The sequence below is a fragment of the Falco punctatus genome (assembly GCF_963210335.1).
Source record: "Falco punctatus genome assembly, chromosome: 6".
Taxonomy (NCBI): Eukaryota; Metazoa; Chordata; class Aves; order Falconiformes; family Falconidae; genus Falco; species Falco punctatus.
In genome coordinates this window covers 35,222,110-35,245,678 of record NC_137585.1, presented here as the reverse complement: position 1 = coordinate 35,245,678, position 23,569 = coordinate 35,222,110, and the positions used below count along the sequence as shown (strand labels likewise).

Genomic DNA, 23,569 nt, shown 5'->3' with positions numbered 1-23,569 from the left:
CCTAAAGCAGTAAACTCTGTTGCTTCTTTCTCTTTTTCTGTCTCATGTATCAATTTGTACAGCTGCCACCAGCCAGATTCTACCTCCTGTATTTACATTCAGTCCCGGACAGAAGTCCCTCTCTACAGGGATGGTGAGGGTCCGCCAAATGGCAAAACTGGTCCAACACCTTGCTGAGGCAGTCTCTCCTGGTCTCTCTTCCCCATCCCCCAGCTGCCTGATCCCATTTTTTCTTGTTTACTGTTCAAATGAGCACAGGAGTGAATACAAATAGGAGAAATGCAAAGCCATTTAGGTAAGGAAGAGCACAACTGCTGTGCTGGCTCAGACCAAAGCTCTGGCTAACTTGGAGCACTGCGACGGGAGACCTTAGTTAGGGGGTAGCTTGTGAGCCTGGCTACGCTCTGTAGTCTGCTCAGGTCTAGCCCTAGTGCCTGACTGGCCATTTGATGTACTTCATGCCCTTGGGTGATAGCTTCCCATTTCATCTGTGAGTGGAGGAATATTTAGTCAATTCTTCTGGTTTACTTAGCAAAATTAAGGTATTTCACCCATGGACTTTAACTAGGCTTGTGACTGAGCTTTAATTCAAATGCAAGCTCATCAGTGGCATTGTCACTGACTTGGAAGACTGTTAACAGTTTCATAGTAGATAAATTTTACTATTGCTTTATTCATCCTAATTTTATCTGACATTGGAGGTCAGTTCAAATGAACAAAGATATATGTAACTGCAATTACTACTCCCCCTTAGCTACATGAGCAGTCTTATTTCACAATTAGTCTGTTATTCCTGTTTATCATAAAGTTGATTAAGCTGAAGTAGAACAAGGTGCACTTATTCCAGAGCAAAAATGTATGTATGTGGAGTTAGTCAAGGACAGTGATTTTGGAATTTGCAACAGCTGCTTAGAAAACTCTCCCCATTTAAAAAAAGACCTGTATGTCTCAAAGTATACATTTCATGATTCAGAGTAAGACTTTCCACAACTGCTTTTCATTTCTTGCAATAGATATTTTAGTGCAGAGATTGATAAATTGCAGAAGGTCACAGCACCAGCCTCCCATGCAGGAAGAATTATATTGTTAAAAATTAATAAGCTGCTTTAAAATAGATAATTTTTTTAACATCTATTAGCATCAGTTTGAAATGTACTCGGTGATACATTTTTAAAGGACTGACTTTTACCTACAACCAGGAAGCACACTTAATCTTTGTCTGTCTGTTTTGCTACTTATCTGCTTGTTAGCTCAGGCAATCCTTGAGTTTCTTCTAATTTATCAGCTATCCGTGACATTGTGTGTGTCAGACACTGACTAGTGACAAACTGCTATACTCAAAAGCTTGTTTATGGACAAAGAGGAAGTGTACCTTGTATATAATTAAAGCCATGAATTTATTGGTAGTATAACTGAAATCTTGAGAGTCTAACCATTATTGATCCAGATATAACCTACAGAAAGAGGAAGTATAATAATGCAATTAGAGTAGTTCTATAAAATGGTAACACATAGACTTCTTGGCTTCTACCCCTTTTCCTTGTATTTCACTCATCTTTCCACTGCTCCTGTGGGTCCTAAGGTTGGTGGGTTTCATTCTAGGGTATGGAGGGGGTGATATGGAGAGCTGTCAGCACTTGGAATCCTTTGCTGAGCAAATGCAATCTTCATGTTGATGGTTTATCCTTCCTTGCCCTAGGGTCCACTTGGTGTCATTTTTATATATTTGCTAGCACACATTTACACTTTTCTTCATTGGTCTGCAGTGCCATGCTACATCTGATTTCATGATATGTGATGCCTATTAGATACGTTAGTTACTATTGTTTTGTTCTCTTTTTTACCCCTAAAACTGGTTTCATCCAGCTGCAGGTCAGCATTTCTTTGACTGTTTCCTGGCGAGTTGCTTATAGCCACCAGGTCTCCAGTGCCCGTGCCTTGCCTGCTATCTTCACATGCCTGTACTTCTCTGCACATCTTGTCCCTACTTCTTATGTCCTCTGCTATTGCACCAGGCCTGCATTTCTCTATGCTGTACCCTTGTGCTAGCCATAAATCTCTCATTTTACATAGAACAACTGCTTGTTACTGCTATTTACATAAAGTGATGGCTATACCACACACAGATAAACAGAAGTAAAGCAGATTAGCCACAGACCCTGTCAATTAAGGAAACTGCTGTCACAGCTAACCAAGTAAAAGGTACAGGAGGGTGCTTCAAACAAAGCATGTCTGACAACCCTCCATCCTGAGGCCTTGCAAATTCAGTACAAAGCTTATGGCAAATTACTAAGAATGGCAATACTGTATTATAGGGCTACATTGTTACAATGTTTTAGTCCCAAAAGCCATGAGCAGCTAAGAGCAAGCTGTATGCACTACTCAGGTTTGAGCCTTTTTTTCTGAACCGGGTGTGCTGGCATTTTTTTCTCTTTTGTGGTAGAAATGCAAGAATTAGCTTCAGTTAGCTGGCCTTTCAAAACTAGAAGTTAGCTCAAAGTATATCGCATGTTTTTACAGACAAAATTGCATTATGTAGCGAATGGTGGAGAACAAGAGTAATGCCAAGGACAGTTAAGCACTGAAATTGTCTGGTTCTTTCTCCAAAACCTCTGATAAAATAAAATCCACAGCTGCCTCAGGCAAACAAACATCTGCCAATTTAGCTGACTGTGCTTTGAGCTAGATAACTTCTTGATGTCCCTTTTGGTACTATTGTTCTCTATTACTAGTTTGCTTTTTTACCTTGAATAAAAAAATAGCTTGTGCATTCTCAAGAGGCTGCTTTCTTACCTCCTTTGTCTTTTTGATAGACTCTGCATATAAAATACTGATGCATGTCTTCAGAAAGCCTGTAACTGGGTTTAGGTTTTTGCAAAGTTTAGAAGTAGCTTTGTTTATTCTAATCTGCATTTTTTAAAATCATATAATCCTTTATTATATATAAAGAATTACTTATTTCACAATCATCTATTAAAATGATCACAAAGATAATGAAGCTCACGGTGTTTGGGACATACCGATTATTTCTTTTTCATTTAGAAAAATACCTATACCTGAATTGTCTAGCCAGTGTTTTGATATTAATAAGTTATCTTTGACATCTTTTCTTCCCCAGTCACATCCAACCTGTTGTGGCCTTGACTGTACCTGGCACCTCTTGAAAATCAATGGGCACATCCCTCTAATTCATTGTTTCCTCCAGAGCTGCATGTTGAACAATGGTCTGGACAGGACATCTTGATACAGAGAAGGGACCTTTCTAATCCTATCACATATCCTTCATGATTAACTCAAAGTAACTTAGAGGTAGCAAAATCTGTGTCTTTTTAAAGCAGGATCACTCCCACCAGTGTGGTGTTGAGTATTTTGTCAAGGCTTTGTCTAAGGATCTCAAGACTAGGATGCAGACATTGCTCAGTCTCACAGTATCATCTCTATTCCTTCCAGTAATTCCATTTAACAACGGAGCCCTCTTGTTACTCCAGCCTGAATGATGAGGCTCAGCTGGTCTGATATTTTGCTAGTCCTATCCTGAGACCCATTGTATGCATACAGCTTTTGCACTTCATCTTAGTTCTGGCCAAAGAGAAGGAAAACATAGGCAAGGTTGTTTTCTGTATGTAAAACTTAAGAGTCTACCCCAACATATGCAGACAGAGTTTCAGGCATATGCACAAGACAGGTACAGCATTGTCAAAGAAGTATACCAGGGACACTGAAGATAAATGAGGGATGTGGACCAGAAGTGGCAGAAAGGTAAGCAGAAATTCCTTAAGTACAAAAAAATTGTGTGGGTTAATCCTATTGGGTTCTGATAACCTGAATTTGACTCACTCTGCTATTCTTTTTTTTTTCTTTTCCCTAGACATATGTAACCCATTAATGAACAGGAGTTTTCAGGAGAGCTTTCAGATATGGAGAAAGAGGAGCAAGTTGTGGTGTATGGAGTTACTTAGTACAAATTCTGTGAGGCACATTAAAGCAGCATGGCCTTTCCCTGAGTCTGACTGAGGTGGAATCTGCTTGCCTGGTGCATCCTCACAGTTTTTGGCAGATTTTGTTTTGGAAGCAGTGGTTATTAATGATGTGACTAAAGGAGTAGCTCAAGTAAGACATCAGCGCAAGACTGTCATGATTTGTGGATTTTGGGGATATAATAGCTTGCATAACTTCCGAAGTAGTGCTGGACTTTCACCCTATATTCCTTTGCTGTAGGAGACACAAGAACATTTTACCTTGCTAATACTTGGATTGCCTTTGAAATAGTATTCTTTCTCCACCACCACCCCACCACCCCCGTATTTTCAACTTAATGAGGGAATAAAACCTGAAACAATTGCTGCTAGAGAAGGAAGAGCTGAAGAATATGAAGAAATTGCTGCATCTTTGCCCAGAAGCATTCTGCGATTCTGGGAAGATTTTAGGTGTGTCATAGTTTTAGTTTGGGACCAACTGTAAGTGAAATGCATTCATATGGAAACAAGAAGGCACAGGTCTTCCAAAACAGTTCAGATATCAAATGTACACTTACCCCAGGCTGAATCTCCATGGGTTATATTCCAGAAGGCCAATTATCAGACTATTCTGTCCTGGTTAAGAACAGGCAAACTGCCAACTTGAAAGTTCAGAAAAGGCATTAGCTTGTGTATTTGACTCTAGTCCATTTGAGTCACATAAATCTGAATCAAAACCAGCCAACCAAAAAAACCCTACATGATTTCCCTACTACAAATATGGATTAAAATGTTTTGTGAGGATGAAAAAATCAGGATACTTTTTTTTTTTTTTTTTTAATGGTAGTGGTTTGACTTGGGTCTTGCCTTGTCCAAACTGGTATAAGATCTCAAGGGAGAGGAAATGCAGATCACAGTGGTGTATCTCATTGCCAGTGCCTCACCTGCACTGATCCGCAGCAGAACCTGTAAGAGGGAGGGAGCAGACTCTCAGATGCCTCATCTCAGCTTGTGTGTAATGTGATGGGGTATGCGCAGTTATTGCACAGTGCCAGCTGGAAGCCGAATGAGCAGTTAATGATCACACAACATTCTGAAGATGCGGAATGCAATTTATTGCCCAAAGTAGCACTTTGGAGTGGGAAATTATATTCAGATTCTGTGCATTTGTTGACCCCTCTGAGAACTATTTTATGAACTAGAAGGATGATGGAGGGAAGGTTGTTTACAGAGGCATTAGCTGCTGCAGAGCTGTTCAGCAGCAGCAGAAGGGTCACTCTCTGCATGTGCATTCTGTTCTGGAATAAAAGCATACTTTCTGAAGAAATTTGTCTTTAATGGGCTGTCTGCCTAAGTGCTCTTCTGGAACAGCTCTTGCGGAATAATGTTTTCAAAAGCAGTGCCAGCCAGATCCTCTGTATAGACAAAGCCGTGGGCATCCAGGGTTAGGCTTTAGGTACTTAAATAAATCCCTTGATGTCTGGATGGGGTTACTGTGAGCACTCCTGTGGCATCCTGATGGTGGTTAGGGGCTGTGTGTTGTGTTGGTTCATTTCTGACTTGACTAGCACTGATTACACCTGTGCATGCTCTTAACCCCCCGTGGGCAGAGGAGGGTGGGGAAGTGTTCACAAGCACCATGAAGCAGGCCGAGATGCTGCTCCTATCACTTCTGCCATTTGAAACCTGCCATGCACCAGGGCAGGAAACCCAAGGGGCAGCCTGCCATTCCTCCTGCTTGCAGGAGCACACTGACATCTCCTTTACACAGCGCCCTATACTGACTGTGCTACCAGAGGCAAGCTAAAACAGGTGATTGCTTTCCAAATACTGTCTAAGAAGACTGCAGAAGTCTTGTTGAAGTGTTAGTATCCTAAAAAAGCACCTTTTCCATCCTTTTAAAATGGTTGATGAAGTCATGTGTATGACTCAGCCTCATTTTCTGGTCCTGTGACTTCAGGCAAGTCACTTCTATTCCAGCTTTCTGACAGGTTTTGGCCATCCAATCCAAAAATGCTCTGTGCCTTGTTTAGGAAGATGTATGTGCGTGTGTCACCCTGAAAAAATAAGGCTGAGCCGTGCCGAATTGAATGTCCTCCAAACCAATGCCACTCCGTTTTTAATTAAGTTGGTCTTTGCCATCTGTAAAATAAGTGTGATACAATATTCCTTAGAGACAGCAAATATTGATAAATTTTAGAAGATAAAAGTGATTGAGGACAATAATTCAACTGTGTTTCAGCGAGGGGGGGAGTAAGGAAAGGGGCAGTCCCCATTCCTGTCAGGAGCCCACGCACCTCCCTCACGGCGGCCCGGCGGCAGCGGGGACGCCAGCGCGCGCGGGCAGGTAGCTCGCGGCAGCCTCGTTTTGGCGGGAGGACCGCCCGCCCCGCCCCGCCCCGCCCCGCCCGCCCCGCCCCGGCGGGAAAAGCGCCGGCTCTGTCCCCTCAGAGGGGAAGGCGGGCGGGCGCTGCAGCCTGGGCGGGATTGGGGGTTCAGATCCCTGCACCCTGGGGTACTGGAACAACTCGCAGCCCTGCGCTCCCGGAGGTGCCCGGGGATGAGCTGTGCTTTAATCACTGTTGTAATTTTGTCGCGGAATTTTGGTGCTCCACAGGGGGAGGAAATTCTGCGGTGCATCACCCTTTGGGAACAGAAATTTACATCCCCTGAATAAGCAGCTGGCAAGGAAAAGCCAAATAAATCCGTATGTTGATATATGGTTAATCACTTATTTTCTTCTGAGTCAATAGATGTGAAATTCCACCATGGCTCCCCTCGGGGCAGGTTAGATGGCCTCCTGCCCTGCCCCTAGCACAGGGGCCTGAAGTCCACTCCAGTCAAGTCAGGTGCCAGTCTCTTGTCAGTTCCAAACCAGCTCATTAAACCTAAAGCTAGGTGCTGGGGCCAGGCGTGCTGGGGCCTGCTCCCTGTCACATCGGCAGTGTGTACCTGGTGAAAGAAGTGAGGCATGCAAATCTTCCTCACATATCCTCAGTAATAGCTCCCAGGGCAGCGACAGGAGGGTCAGGGGCACCTGAGGTGGCACAGAAGTGTTTTGTGTTCCCTCATGAAGGTCCTTGTTTATTGATGGATTTGCTGTAATGTCTCAGGCTTTCACCTTTTTATCTGCTTCATTGCAGGTGGTGGCAGCTGAAATCCTCTGGGTCTTTGGTGTGCCAACACAGCAGTGACAGGAGGACCCTCCACTAAACAGGAGGATTTTGTTCATACCTAAACCTTTTAGTAGGGTGTGGTATAACTTCCCCATTTTCCCTTGTAGTCGGCAATCTGGGTCTGCCCAGTTTTTCAGCTGTGAGATGCCAATTGCCTAAGGATGGGGAGTAGGAGAACAATCCCGTGACCTGTTCAGCTGTGCTTGGAGTGCAGGATTACGTGCATTTCAGGAGGATATTTTTAATGGAGAATGGGATTGTAATACAGTTGTAATGCCTTTTGCATTACTTGGTTTTCTTCCCTCAGTATTTTAAGCTGATTTTGTAAAAAATATCTTAAAATATTTATTAATTAGTGTTTTACTGTAATTATTTTTCTGTTTGATGTTAGGCATGATGTGAGGGATGATTTCTCATTCCATAATTGTCAGGGTTCTGAAACAGAGGTATCCTGACACTATCAGAAACAACTGATTTTATAGGCATATTTCCATTAAATACTAACAGAAGTAACTCCATTGTCTTTTCATTAATAAAACCCCAGCCATTCTAAAATTATAGTATTTTCTTTCTCACTTCTTCCAGCCTCTGTATACACAAGATTCTTGTAAGCAAATTAGGCAGACTTTAAGTATCCATTCAGAAGCTGAAAAGTTATTTGCAGATATTTAGTCTAAATCATCCCATCTTTTGTTAGATGTAGCCCGTTTTGTAGTTTCATAATAAACCTGTCTTACCTTTTATGGATTTTACTAGTAAGGATTAGCGAACAAACATATATGCACATCTGGATGAGGCAGGTCACAAAACTTTTGATCAGCCATAGCTAGAAGAGTGAAAGCAAGCTTTCAGAAGCAACTTATCCATTTACAAAACCACAAAAATTAAACAGACTGTTATAAGATCATATTTCTAAGGAGCTGCTTTGTATTCATTTTTCTTGTATTCATAAAATGTAAGGAGGTCATATTTTGCTTTTTATTTAATCATGCTATCAGTAAGTGCCTATTCTGGTTCTAGGCCTTGCTTATAGGAAGCCACATAAAGAGGGCAGTGAAGCTGTAGTGGAGTATAGGCATGGCAAGTTAACCATGAAAAAAACATGAGATAAGATCTCTGTATATGGTTTTGCATAATAAAAGCTTCATATTTTTATACCTTTTTTTATTCTCTTCATGCAAGCTTACTTCTTACAGGTGTTACTTGCATGTCTTCAGCATTTTTTAGGTATTCTGAACCCCAGCAAGAACTTGAAAACAAATACAGCTTTATAGTTTACTCTCAAGATATATGACTAAGGAGTTGTAGCTTTTTCAATAGCACTGTGTTGTGGGCTTTCTGTCACATAAAGGTGGGGAGGCTGAGATGTTGCATAGCCTTTCCGTCACCCGTTCTCTCTGCAGCTATGCTGACTTCTGATATAAAAATACAGACTGCCTTTAACTTTTCTACCAGAATAAATCTGACTAATCATTTAAAATGTTCCCACCTCTAAACTCATATCTGACCCAAGATTCTCACAAGGGAATGAGATTTCTTTTCTCTAATGCCTGCCTGTTAAACCTTTTCTAGCCAAACTGGTTCATCTGAAAGTAATGCAGTAGATGTTCTCCTTTTGGTCTGGTAGGTAAGGTAACAAAGAGTTGGAAGCAGAATCCAAGTTTAAACCTATGTGATGGCATGCTGAGAAGGTTCTATAGTTCAAGGACTTCTTAAAAGTCATTTTACAATAATTGACTCATTTATTGCCACCCCAATACTACCTTTGTTTGCATTTCCCACTAGTGATCCACACTTTACTGCCTGCTCTTTCACGATGAAGGCCATGGAGGATCAAGTAGTCCAAGAAGAACTAGGATACCAGGATGATGAGGTAAATTTACAGTTGACTGAAAAATATGTTCAGCAAATGTTGTTTGAAGGTATTTTGATAGTGTTCTACAATCCACAGAGACACAGGAGTTCCCAAAGACCATCAGGGAGTCTAATCCATTTAAATTTTTCTTCCAGTCTAGTACCAAGAAAACCTCATTCTTCTAGTCCCTGAACAGCTTGCTCTTCAGTACTCTCTATGCACAGTTTTTAATGGGATTATCACTATTTCTATTTTACACTTCTGTATTAAATGCCAGGGGGCTATCAGTTAATTTTATGCTTCCAAGGAATGGTCATCAGCCTTAAAAGACTGAGGAACTATGCGGAAAAAATCAAGATGATGATGATCATAACACAAGTTTTATTAGCACAGAAGTGGATTGCTTGCCTTTGAAGATACACTTTATGGTGACGGTGACAGGAAATGTGTAGGCCTTGTTGACTCATGATGGCTTTGCTTATGTGGGTAGTCCAACAATTTAGGTATTATTAGGGAAAATCATTTAAATGTTTACAAATTTGAAACAGACACAGTGAGAGGAATGTAATTAAAAGAAAAAGCAAAATGATTTCAACTTTTTTTCTGCTATTTTTTTAGGAATCCTTTTTCCAGGATATTGACCTGCTACAGAAGCATGGAATCGTAAGTATGAGCAATGACTTTATGGCACAGAATTTTCCATGTAAAGCTATTGTAAGGTTTAGCATACACGCATTGCTACAAACAACTGAAATTCCTCCTTGCAATAAATTCTAAATCAGTCATGTGAAGAAAAATTTTGCCTTTGGTGATAAGACATGTTTTCAGAAAATCTCGCTCCCATGAGATTGCTAAATAAAGTGGCAAGATATTCAAAGTATTTAGCACCCAGCTCTCTTGAAAAATCAACTACTTGCTAATTTATTTGAAAACTGTGTGATAGATTACTTCCTGTTCATGCCAATCTTTGTAATTACTCTCGCATTTTTGGTGTCTGTGAAATTACACAGTGACAACTGTTGCTATACTATTTTCAGCATGCTGGTGAAAAGGGTAGAGTGGGAGTGAGGAAAATATTAGTAGCTAGAGAAATAAGTAGTTAGTTTTCTTCGTCAAATATAAATTCCTATAATAGTTATCATAATTATCACCTAAACATCACCTATTTATTTGAATTTCTATTATTATATGTTTATCCAGGAGACTGGCTCAGGGATCAGAACCTATTACATTTGGTGTTATGGAAGCAGAATAAAAAGTTGGGTTTGCCTGAAGTAATGTAAGATTTAACTTTAATATAAATGTCTACAGACAGATACAGATGAGGAGGACAGACACAATGCAACAGCATTAGTCAGCACTATAGTTACAGGGCTCAGCATGTCCACAATGTAATTATTGTCAACTTTTTTTATTGGCAATTCATTACAGTTTTTAGGAGAGTTCTGAGGAAGAGTAATGAGGTTGGGACCTCTAACTATGGTGCAACATAGGAAAAAATACACAAATTCTTGTGTTAAAAATGTAAAAAGTTTACCAGAGTCAACCTTATGAGCTAGAAGGGAGCTGTACTAGCCTATCAATATTAAATGAGGCATGGTATGCAGGAAATGATAACAAGGTATGAGTGATCTTGAAAATAAAGAATAATAACTTAGGCTGTTTTTCTGGCTTCATAAGGGTTTCCTGCTCCTTTTCTTCTTTTTTATTTTTCTTCCTTCCAAGTAGTTATGCCCAGACCCCAGGGGAAGATTTTGTTCTCAGCTGTGCCAGTTAAAATCTTTGTGTGAATATACGATGACCCATTTCTGTTAAATTAATTTGCTTAATGAAATACTTTTTGTGCATTTAGAATTTTTTTCCTTAGAGTAGTGTTTACTAGATCTGACAGTGTGACCACAAAAAGAGTCAGATTAGTAACCGAGGATGTGGTTTAATGTTCAAAAGTGTTTCGTAGGAATTAAGGTGCTGTGACCCCACAGCCTTTGCTGAGTGTTCCTGCCTGTACAGCATGCTATCCCTTCTTCTGACACATCTACTTTTGTAGCCACCCTGTCAACAGGATTTGTGAATCAATTAGTCCAAAAATTAAAAATTCTCAGTCTTCTCCCTTTTCCACCTTGGAGGCATGCAACTGGGACAGGGCTGCAACATGAGGGAGAGGATCAGAACAAGCAGCTGGTCTAAGGTCTAAGCACGTCACTATGTTGAGCCAGGATTACTGCTGAACACTTCACAGTCTTGAACTCTATACTCTAAGGAGGTGTATGTGCTGGGACCTTGGCTAGTACATAAGCTGTTAGTGAAAGCTGTATCTGTGCAGGAGAGAACAAGAGCTTCTATAACCGGGTCTGTCACAGATTTGTAATGCACAACAGCCTTCAAGTTTCATGTGACCAGCAAGACAGAGAGCTACTGAAGAAATGCAGCAGCTGGGTATTGCATTTAAAGTTTTGGTCTAGAAAAATGATCTTTGCAGCAGTAGTCTGTTGTCTTAATAGAAAACCACCATAAAACAGCTCAATCCTTTTTATATTGCTGATTATGATATTCTTTTCATTGGAAGAGTCATTTTTATTCGTGACTGATTTTTACCTTACCCATCCCTATTAATGTAATAATCAGAAAATGTATCACAGGATGAGAAATAAGCTTCCAAATGAACATGACTAATTTCTTGCATAACCTCCCTCCCTTCTTAACTCCTATGCACCCACACACTCTAGATAAATAGATGATACACCTAGTTAATTATTTTTTGCAAAGAAAAATCTTGGCTGGAAAAGGTAAATTGAAGTATTATCCCACACCTTTCACACAGTACGTTTTCTTGAGAGTAATCTATTGCCTGCCTTTAAGTTTCCAGTGATGTCAGAGTCATTAAATGAGGTGAGAGGACACAAAATGTGTCAGTAGAGCGCTGACTGAAGTAATGCTGTACCCAATTTATGAAAAACTCTACTAGTTTTAGTCATTTAGTCAATCCAGCCCAAAGTGTTGGTCAGATCTGGAGGACACATGTTTTAAACATACAGTGAACATGCAGAAAAAGCATGGCAATTAGAGCCAGCTTCCAACGATCCTTGCAAGTCAGCTCCCAATTATCCATGATCAGCTCAACTGGTTTGCAGATTATCTGTGCTAAGAGACCAAGGACAGATTGTGTGCTACAAGGTTTACTAGACTGGACGCCACGCTATCTGAAATAATCTGTACTGTTTCTTTACTACTGGCTTGGATCTAGAAAGACTGACACTGAACAGGGACAAGTAAATACAACTGAACCCAAGACACCTTTCTCTCAAAAGCACCAGGATCTGGTCTCTGCACCACAATCCCTCACACCAATATTACTCAGAATTTTCTGTTGTTGGTGTCACAAACTACGTAACAAAGAGTTTATTGTAAATCTGTTTTTTGTTGGTGAAAATGCACATGCATATGAATGTATGTTTCAAAGGTTTACTTCGTCTTCTCTTTAACTGTCATGAGTACTCACAGAAGGGAACTTTCTTCACAGAATGTAGCAGATATTAAAAAACTGAAGTCAGTTGGGATCTGCACGATCAAAGGAATCCAGATGACCACAAGACGGGCACTGTGCAATGTAAAAGGGCTTTCAGAGGCCAAAGTGGACAAGATTAAAGAAGCTGCAAACAAGCTTATTGTAAGCCAATCACTTTCATGATAGTTTAATGCTGGCCACTCCAAAATGCTGTGCAACATTTCTCTTAACAGATTTTTTCAACACAACATCAAGATAATTTTGAAAACTACTCTGCTTATAACTTTAAAGAGATAACTCTTTATACTCTTGTCCTGGTTTCAGCTGGGATGGAGTTAATTTTCTTCTTAGTAGCTGATGCAGTGCTGTGTTTCCCATTTGGTGTGAGAACGATGTTGATCACAGACTGATGTTTTTAGCTGTTTATACTAAGTCAAGAACTTTTCAGTTTCTCTGGCCCTACCAGCAAGTAGGCTGGAGAGGCACAAGAAATTGGGAGGGGACACAGCCAGGACAGCTGACCCAAACTACCCAAAGGGGTATTCCATAGCATGGGGTGTCATGCTCAGTGTGTAAACTGGGGGGAGCTGGCCAGGGCCTGCAGATCACTGCTGGGGGACTGGCTGGGCATCCGTCAGCATGTGGTAAGTAACTGCATTGTGCATCACTTGTTTTCTTTTGTCCCTTCCCTTTGGATTTTGTTCCTCTCCCCTTCTCCCTCCTTTTCATTATAATTGCAATAATAATAACAACAACAATTATTATTATTATTATTATTACTGTTATTATTGTTATTGCTTTTATTTTATTTAAATTATTAAACTCTTATATCTCAACCCTTGAGTTTTACATTCCTTCCCAATTCTCCTCCCCATCCCTCTTGGCGGAGGGGCAGTGAGTGAGCAGCTGTGTGGTACTTAGTTACTGGCTGGGATTAAACCACGACAACTCTACAACCACCAGAGAAATGCTGTGGTGCTTTTCATACCTAACCTGTGGAAATGAGGCTAGGGTGGAATGTGGGATATTGCAGTTTACCTGCAGGTTAATGATAAAATAAACCTCTCATGTTCACTTTGGTCTTCCTTAGGAACCAGGCTTCCTGACTGCCTTTGAGTACAGTGAAAAACGGAAGATGGTATTTCATATTACTACCGGCAGCCAGGAATTTGAGTAAGCTTATCTCTACTTAAATCATTCTTTAGTCCAAACTGTTTCAATAATCGTATTTATTGTCTTTAATAAGACACAAAAATATAAATAAATATTCAGCTAGGACACGTAGGCTACTTTGCATTTGGAGCTAGTGCTGGCTCAAAGAAGCCTGCATTAGCAAGTAACAAAACCATCTCCTTTTCTGAGGCGAAACCAGACTTTGTACAGCCATTGTAAATAAACAGTGTTTGCATCCTAGTCAGAACAACCGCAGGTCTCAGGTCAAAAGTATATCTTCACGACCTCCCTTAAGATATTTTTACGGAATGTTATCTTTTCAAAGGTATATTCTCTCTTCTTTCCAGTAATAATTTCTATAGATCTTTCTCTTGCACACAGCAAGGGAGTTTAAGGCAGAATTAATGTTTTATGAATCTGTGATCATTTAGTGCCCTGCACTTAATTGCACTGAGTGAGGGGCTTTAGAGCAGAAATAATTTTACTTAAAGTAGTAAAATTTTCTCTTTTTTACTTTCTTCTTGTGATTTTGTGGGTTTAACTATACCATAATCCCATCCCTTTCTCCAGTAAACTTCTGGGTGGTGGGATTGAAAGCATGGCAATCACTGAAGCCTTTGGAGGTGAGAAAACCACATTAACTGAGTATTAATGAGAAACCACAAAGAATTGCAACTTTGTTTAGATTTTAAATCAAGCTGGATTACTTCTATCAAACTTTTCACATTGTAGTAATAAAGTAAAAAAAATAATAAAAAAAAAAAGCAAGAGTGTAAGAAGAAAGAATCCACTTCTTTCAGCGTTTTTCCATTTTTACTCTTCATTTGCTTGCAGACAAAGTTTGAGCTGGGTAATCATTAGACTTGGAGCATGCTGATTCGGCACAATGTAGCGTTATTAATACTATTAGTAGCATGTCATATAGGAAGAATTTCCCTGATGCAATCTGTGTTCCTTTCTAGAAACAAAACTGACACAAAATATTTTATTTATGCACAATTAGGATACTCTACATTTCAGATAAGAGTTTGAAATTACAATTAAGCTACTATTATAGTAAATTTGATCAGTTAGTGGTTAGCACTTAATCAACAATTAAGAGTTCATAAAACACAGTATTCTTCCCTTTAGAAAAGATAAACTGGAGACTAACATGATTTGATATAATGAGTTTAATAAATCATAAGCTCCTCCTTGATCATTTTACTGAAAATTAAACTGGGCCAGGTCAGTGGAATCAACCATTTCTTTCCCCTCCTCCCTCAGTTAACACTTTTCCATAGGTGCCATGTGGTTTTAACTTCTACACAGAAAAGAATAAATGACTGTAGCAGTCAAGCATGGTCAAATTAAAGCATTTCAGAGTTTGCTTTTAATATAACACGTTTCTACTGCACAGAATAGGATTTATAAATCGGGGTTAAATGATTTAAAAAGGTAGAGATAGACGTGAATTTTGTAAGTAAGAGTGTTTCTAACTGCAGTAACTCCTGAATCTGGCAAACTCAGAAAAAGAAACTCTGACCTTTTTCTTTTTCCTTTTTCTTTATTTAACAGAGTTCCGGACAGGCAAAACTCAGCTATCTCACACCCTTTGTGGTAGGTCTAATACCTTAAAAGAGAGTTGTTTCTTCTCAGTGAATCTATTCTTTACAACTATATCAGAATTAAACACACAGACACAAGTCAGAATCTTTTATCTCTAAGAAATATGGTGAAACAGATCTTGGTGACTTACCTCCATTAACTGTGTTTGAGTAGAGAACTCATATAAATGATTACTTTTTAATACAGCTCAAATCAGTGTAAGTTTTGCAGTAAGGAGAAAGATGATAATTGTCTTAGAGAAACCAGTGAAACACACCATCTGGAAAAGTAGAGCACAAATACAGGTTACTGGTAGACAGGGGCATTGCTCAGAAAAGAGCAAAGGCAAGATTCTTTCTCAGCAACATTTTGAACTTCCTGGTTTCAAGAGGTTTTGCTGAATATGAAATTCTGAAAGGGCACTGAAAGGATACTACTGGCTGACAGAAACTGGATAAACAAAAGAGTTTGGCAGTCACCGTATTTGGGCAGCGTCAAATACAGCAGGACTCCAGTTTCCTGGCAATATCTCTCAGTGTGTAAATAGAGGTAAATAATAACTAATGTAACTACTAATGCTACTGGAATATAGTTACCAGACACCAGGTAAGCAAACATTCCCTTGAATGAACACTATATTATAAAGGAAATTATGGCACCTTCTGGAAAAATAAGGCCTCTTCTGTTTCACACAGTTTAACGGTCAGCAGAGTCATACCCTTTTGCATGAATGATTACAACTGAATTGAGTGTTTTAGCTTATTTACTCCAAAGAGAATAAACCCATAATCAGTAACTATTCACATATCAGGAAAAATTTATAGCCAAGGAATTTTTGATCATACAAGTTACAGCTGGAAATCTACTAAATCAATACCATTAATTTTGGCAGAGGATTAAGAGATTTGTGCATAAGAACTTATTCATAATATTCTTACCTATTTTCAATATAAAATATACAGATTTAGTGATGGCATTGAGTAAAACACAATTTTGATCCCATTAATTAAATCACATCTGATCTCCAGTCGAGAAGAATGGCTTGAGTTTCATCTCAAGATTGCAGTAAGACTTGAGATACTCTTGATTTCCACATTGATTAAAACTGGCAGTTCTTTGTGATACGGATAAGCAGTTGTATTTTGTTAAAAATTAATAATATAGAGAGTAAGAAAATACTTTTCTCCACTGTCTCATTTTCATCTATGATTCACTGTAGTGACAGCTCAGCTTCCAGGACCAAATGGCTACACAGGTGGAAAGATTATCTTCATTGACACTGAAAATACATTGTATCTTTTGGACTGTTAAAAGCTACAGGTATGGTGAACTGGAAAACCAGTTACTTTTGTTACAAGCAAGTAGGAGGCTCCAGATTGCTTCATACATGTAAAACATTATAACTGACTCGTAAAGCCTGGAGAGCACAGTGTGTAGTGGCCCACAAGACACTGACTTTTTTCTCTGTCGTTTGGTGGAATCCAACCTGGAAAAATTAAAGTAAGTATACAGATTCTATTTTAACTGGGGTTTTATTTTGAGATCTAATATGCCTCCTACAGGTGATAGAAGCTTTCCTCTTTATTCCAAGAGAAATTAATCTAAATACTAAACACTATTTTTAACACCTTGTAACTGTGGTAGACTGTGTATAAATAGGTTTTGCTCATGGCTAAATTTCTAGAACACAGTTATCCATGTCAACCCCTGCCCCCACCTGAAACCCTAAATACAAGACAATTATCATTGTGAGCCTGAAAGTATTTTTAGGGTCTGTGGGACAGTGTGAAGAGAAAAAGTCAGTCTTCTCTAGGATCAAAGTAAATATCCTTCTTTTTTTCCCCCCATAGTTCTATTTTGGAATGAAGTTTTATTTTCAGAGCATGGCTTGTATAAAGAGAAATCCTTAACTTGGATTAATGTCAGCCGACCAGACCGCCTTCGTGACATTGCTGATCGCTTCAATGTTGACCATGACGCAGTACTTGACAATGTGCTGTACGCACGTGCATATACTAGTAAGACCATTACTGCAACTGGCATGATAGCTGTTTTTTCTCCAAGGTTCCTGTTTTAATAATTCTCAGTTTATTAACTGTGATTGCCCACTGAGGATCATTAAGAATATTTTACTGCTGACAAAATAAGTTGTAAGCTTGCTTCCATTTTCTGTTTCTAATGTTGTACAATGAGGAGATGTGCTCAGTGTAAGTATTCCAGCTCAGTATTTATGCACTACATAAACAATACAGTTTTGCAGTTTGCCACAGCATTAAGTGAACTCTGTATCATACATGAGTGTCAGCATAGCATCTTAGTAAGAGAAGCACCTGAACTGCTTGAATGCAAGCTAATTCTATAAATGCTGTTGAGAAATTCTCTATGATCTTGTGAATGGAACTTTATAGGGACAGCTCCCAACATACTCTGTCACGGGAGACTGGATTAAAACTTCAAGGAAGTTTTAAATGAGACTTTTACTTTGGGAATACAATATGAAAATGAGTAATATGATTAATACAATTTCTGCGTGTCATTTAATTCAACATTAAATTCAGATGTTTATATTGCGTTTTAGTTTTTAACACAGCAAAAAGGTTGTCTTCATGCATAGTTTTGTTGTGAAGCTTTCCACAAAGACGTTTGGTTAGCTGGGCAAGTGAGAACTGCAATCTGCAGAAGCACAGGCACTGCTGGGTATTTATTGTACAGGTAGCTTGTTATTGGGCACTGGATTTAAAACTGCTGGCAGTGAAAATATAAACAGTGAGATATTTGAAGTGGAATTTTAAAATTCAGGCTTTTATTCCCTCAGAGCTCTTTCTGGTCCTAATTTCACTTGGCAACTGTACTTCCCATCAGGTGAACATCAGATGGAATTGCTTGACTATGTAGCAGCCAAGTTCCATGAGGAAGCTGGTATCTTCAAGCTGTTGGTACTTTTTTGCATGCTTACTGCTTTCAGAATAAGTTTTCCTATTTTCTTTCACTATATTTACTTATCTAGCATAATTACAATGCAGATCATTGACTCCATAATGGCACTTTTCCGTGTGGATTTCAGTGGTCGTGGAGAGTTGGCTGAACGACAACAGAAACTGGCTCAGATGCTGTCAAGGCTCCAAAAAATATCAGAAGGTAAGGGAAACATTCCTACATTTGGAAAACATGGACTGGAGTTACTGAAACCATAGCTGTTGATAGCACAACCACCTAATAGTCCAGGTATATTATCCATCAGGCATTGGCCCAGGAATCTTTCCTCACTTCACACCTCTGTCAGTTACCAAAAAGATCAAACTGATAATATATTGTTTCAAGATGACAGATTAAGGAATCTTTAGAACTATTCAACATTTAGTTTTCCTAGAACTACTGCTAAGAGAAGTCCTAAACAAGAGAGAAGGTTGTAAAACTGGACAAACATCCAATAAGAGAAATTGTCTTCCCCAAATTACAACAGTCTAAATACATAAGAAACAAGAAGAATAGAAGAAAGGTTGAAGGCACAGAGAGATAAAAGAGCTGTGCCCATTGCCACATTCACAGTACTTTGCAATCCTCTGAGAGATGATGACAGGGATGAATAGGGTTCCTCCCCTTTGGAATGTGTCAGAAATATTGACGAGGAATGAGTAAATGTTTTTTTCATGCAGTAAATTTAAAAAAAAAAAAGGAGGCAAACAGGCCAAGGGAGGGAGAGGGGGCTGAGGGCAGGGAGCCAACAGAGGAGACGGGAACTGAGAAAGACTTGTTCAGTGGAATTCTGAAAAGTACTCATTTTCAGTGTATTACAGCTAAGTCACACAGGAGCAAATTTAGGCTGTCTCATGACTAACTCCAGCCATCAGACATAAAGAATATTTGTTTCTCTTTCATTTGAAATTTGAAGTGCTTCAGCAGGAGCCTGGCTTTTACCATAGATGGGAGAATATTTTGGAATTCTAATTGGACATAGTCTACCTTCTTTGTATTGTTTTCTATTGCAGAATATAATGTGGCCGTATTTGTGACCAACCAGATGACTGCTGATCCAGGAGCAACGATGACGTAAGATACTTTTTTTCTCTTTAAAAAAAAAAAATCTCTTCTCTTTTGTGTTACATATTTAACAGAGATGAGAACTGAGATTGTATGGAGCAAGAGGCACCAAGATGAAGGTTCATATTGGTCAGTGGTCTCTCATGGATGATACCTATAGGCTTCTCTCAGTTTTTGTAATGAGTTTTTTTATGTTTATCTGCCACCTGGCATGATGGCTTCTTTCAGTGTGACTTGAATGATGAGAACAAGCCATAAAAAGTATTGAAAAAGCACCCCATTTTCTTTTGGAGCAGCTTATATATGAAGTTTAAGGTGTGTATTTCTTGAGCCTCTTGAATTTAACGAGATGAAAGTTATGCTACCATTTAAGTCCTTTTTTGACATATTTACCTATTTATTATTCATTACTGACTTCAGTATGCCTCGTCTCACAGTTAATCACAGTATTAACCTATGGAATTTGCCTAGTGAATCATCACAATTTTCTTGCTAATTTAGCTTTCAGGCGGACCCAAAAAAGCCCATTGGGGGCCACATCCTTGCTCATGCTTCAACTACCAGGATTAGTTTGCGGAAAGGGAGAGGGGAGCTGCGTATTGCAAAGATATATGACAGGTAAATCACTTTTCCTTCACGTGAAGGAAGCTGTGTTATGAGCCACCAGAAGGTGACAAAGTTCATGGTACTGAAACTTAAATAGCTTGACCAGCAATTTGTGATTTCAAACCATCTGCATTTCTGGATTGTAAGTTGAAAGAAAATCTGAAAGGACAAACTAATTCACAGATTTAAAGTTGTCTTGCATGTTGCATACATTAAATTACATAATCTTTCATCATAAATCCTACTAGATGATGATCTCTCAAAGAGAACCATCAGTTTGGTAAGACTGGTGGTCCCTTGGCTGGAATTCCACAGCTGTTAAATGACTAAGTTTTGATGAGATGATTAGTATCACTTTGCCTGATAAACTGTGGCAGACACAAATTGTTAAAAATGGTACTAGTGGAAGTACACTGAGAGACCAGTGTTTCTGGTCAGGAACCAAGACGCTGAAATGAGAATTTGTACAGAGTCTCCCCTTCTCCTGCACCTTCTCCATTTCTCTCCCTTGTGTTTGTCATCTTCTAAGAGGCAGATTTCACTTTTTCTGATCTTAACAATACTGATCACGTTCTACAGTTTGCACACAGGTATAAAGATGCTGAAGTAGTCCAGGTTGCTTAGACTTACAACATTTTGGGGACTGTTTCACAACTGCATTTAACATAGGGAAACCCACAAGTTTCTTGTTTCTTTTTTTTTTCCCAGTCCTGAGATGCCTGAAAATGAAGCCACATTTGCAATAACTGCTGGAGGGATTGGGGATGCCAAAGAATAGGCAGAAATCTGACATACAGCTGAAAACCACCTGGGCAATCAGGACGCAGATTTGTGCAAGGTCACTGACTGCCTAGCTGCATTTCCACCCTTTGGGAACCATTTAAGGTATTTTGGGAGAACATTGGGATGAACTCTGTACAGTACAGTTTTATTGATCTTAACAGAAATCAGTTCATTTAGAGTCTTTATTTTCCAACTGAACTTTCAGCAGACAACGATTTGAGAAATAAGCTTGTGAACAGTTCAAAGAATCCTTTCCCTCCATTCTGTGAAAATCAAAGCTGTCCTTTCACATGGGATTAATATACTCTTTTTTAGTTTATTTCAAAGAAGGTGTCTATGTGGTGGAATTTAATAGCAAAACGGAACAGAATTGGAATAAACTCGATTGACGTAAATGGATGGAAAAGGCAGTGGCAGGAACAACAGCCCAAGAACTTGAGGGACCCTCACATACTGTAGACAACAATTTACTTTAAAAATACATTTTTAGGCATTTTTATCTTGACTAGATAATTTTTGTATTTTTATTTAGCATTTTCTACTTTTTGGAGAGAATGTTTTAAAACGGTTCTTATTAAAGTTAAAAATAAAAATTATTAATTAGAACAACACTCTGCTTATGTTTGGGTGCTTTGAATCAAACCCTGCTCTCAATAATCTCACTCATCTTTTGTGAGAGAAATAAACTGGGTGCAATCCAACATTTTAAAACCTTTTGTCTAGTTCTCTAAAGAAAAACCTTTATATAATTGCCTTGTCAGTCACCTAATATGACTATTAAAATTATTAAATAATATTAAATATTATTATTAAGAAGCAGAAGAAAACAAAACCAGAGGCCAGATAGGGGAGAGAGGCTGACACCAGTACTTACAGCAAGGGAAAGGCACTTATGACTGGGCTTGCTGAGGGAGCGTGCCATCTGTTCGGCCAGCACAGGCATAGCTCCAAGCTAGCCAGAGATGTACATCATGGGGGGCAAAAAGAAACAGGGGATTAGGAGCAAAATATCAATTCAGTTTGCATTACCTCCAATGGTCATGGAATTGCTTGTTTTAAAATAAACTCAACGATTTATATATGAGGCCCTTTAAGGGAAGGCCTTACTTTGTCTTCTTGTATAAATATGCTAATTAGAATGGGTCTGACTTTGGTGTCTGGTTAGAGAGCTTGTCCTTACTGATACAAGAATTTTTTCATTTAGATTAACTAATGCATGTAAGATAACATGAAGTAAAAAGCCAGCAATGACCAGGATTTCATCCAAGAAAAGCCTGACACTGTAGCCAGGGTTTACCTTGTGACAGAGCTAGGGAGTTTGCCTTCCTCGAGTGGTTTCTTAACAGATCTTTGATATTTTTCCCGAGGTAAAGCACTATTTTTCACAATGGAGGGAACGTAGAGACAAAGGCAGGGAGGCTGGCTGATCTGAGGAAGCCAGGAATGGATCAGCCATTGCCATTTAATGTCATGTCTAGTTCTTTGTATGTGCACAGCTTTCTCACACCAGGCATTTGTATCTAACGGCCAAGTACCGAGTGAGCGAGCATCCCTGAGAGCTTACAGTGTCACCTGACTCGTCACCCCCATTGAAAAAGGCCCAAGTTTCTTCCAATATTTTAAGCACCAAGATTGCCTTCTACTTTCTGACATATCCTGTATGTAAATACATACAGTAAACAAAATTGTAATGGTAAACAATGTGTCTTGTTTCAGGCTAACTTATTTGTTTCAAGGGTCTGAAAGTAAAGGGGACTCACTTTCTCTTCTGCCAATGTAACCGATCTGTGACAATCGCACAGCCCAGAAAGCCCTGCCAGCAGCCAGGGCCCGGTTTGGCTGGGGCCCACAGACCACCCATCAGACACGGCTCACAGAACGGCCACTTGTCAGTAGGTGCTAGAAGCATAAGCACAGCACAAAAGAACTTAAGGCCTATGCTACGTTAATTGCCTCATGGCTTATTTTATCTTTTAGCTAGGCATCTCTGGTTCATTTGGGGAGTCAAATGCTAGCAGGCCACAAACACAGTGTCTGTGCCACGCCTGCTGTCCTTCATTTCTTCACTGCATTAAGGCCACAGTGGGCGAAGAGGCGAGTTCGGTCACTTTCAGGAGAGGTTGCCACGAACCTCCTGCAACTGCGGAGGGTGTGCGCGCCTGGGGGCTGCCAGCACGACCCGCGCGGGGCCCGTTAAGCCGTTTTCTCCCGGTCTCCTGGCAGTCCGGCGAACGCAAACATCATGGCTCCTGTCACTCCTGCCCCAGCGCCGCGCCGAGACCTCCCTAGTCATCTGCCAGAGAAAAAGCGGAGGGAAACCCCAAGCCCGGCGGACCCGTGCAGCCTCGCCGGAGCCGCCACGGAGGCCCGAGGGGCCGCTCCCGCCCCGCCGCTCCCCGCTCCCCTTATTGTCTGCTCAGCCCTGCTGCCACTCTCCGCCGTCCCACCGGGCGCGTAGGCGAAAGGCCGTATTCTACAAACCAACTGCGCTGCGACATTAACGTAATCCTCCGACCTCCGCCAACCCTGCCAGCACACGCCGCGGAAGAATTTTACGCAAGAGACACGGGCTCCTCCTGCCCTACGCCAGCCTGAGTTACGCAATTCGCGTACGCCGTGTACTTACGTAACGTACACCTCGGCCTACGTTTTCCCTACCGTCTAGAAGGGGTTACGGGGCTGACTCCTTGCGTAGCAGACTTTGAGGAATAAGGGGAGCGTTACTCTGCTCCCTCCCGTCCTCTCGCGGGGGCCTGCCTCATCGAAGGACGCTACGCACCTTTCGTACCCTTCCTGCCCGCGGAGCACTGTTTCGCCAAGCGTTCTTAGGGCGTAGTTGGCTTCCGGGAATAGGCGTAGCTATTTTCGAGGGCCGCAGTTTGCGCAG

The 23,569-nt window shown here is 40.1% G+C and overlaps 1 protein-coding gene across 1 annotated transcript; it reads left to right on the top strand.

The window, feature by feature from the left end:
* Nucleotides 1–7,296: 7,296 nt before the first annotated feature.
* Nucleotides 7,297–21,562, top strand: DMC1 (DNA meiotic recombinase 1). Its single transcript, XM_080393830.1, has 13 exons — nucleotides 7,297–9,005; nucleotides 9,606–9,650; nucleotides 12,508–12,654; nucleotides 13,583–13,665; nucleotides 14,236–14,288; nucleotides 15,223–15,264; nucleotides 16,472–16,544; nucleotides 17,179–17,270; nucleotides 18,115–18,188; nucleotides 18,276–18,390; nucleotides 19,242–19,302; nucleotides 19,795–19,911; nucleotides 20,608–21,562. The coding sequence occupies exons 1-13, from the start codon at nucleotides 8,949–8,951 to the stop codon at nucleotides 20,675–20,677; spliced, it is 1,029 nt and encodes a 342-aa protein (XP_080249956.1). The 5' UTR covers nucleotides 7,297–8,948; the 3' UTR covers nucleotides 20,678–21,562.
* The last annotated feature ends 2,007 nt before the right edge of the window (nucleotides 21,563–23,569 follow it).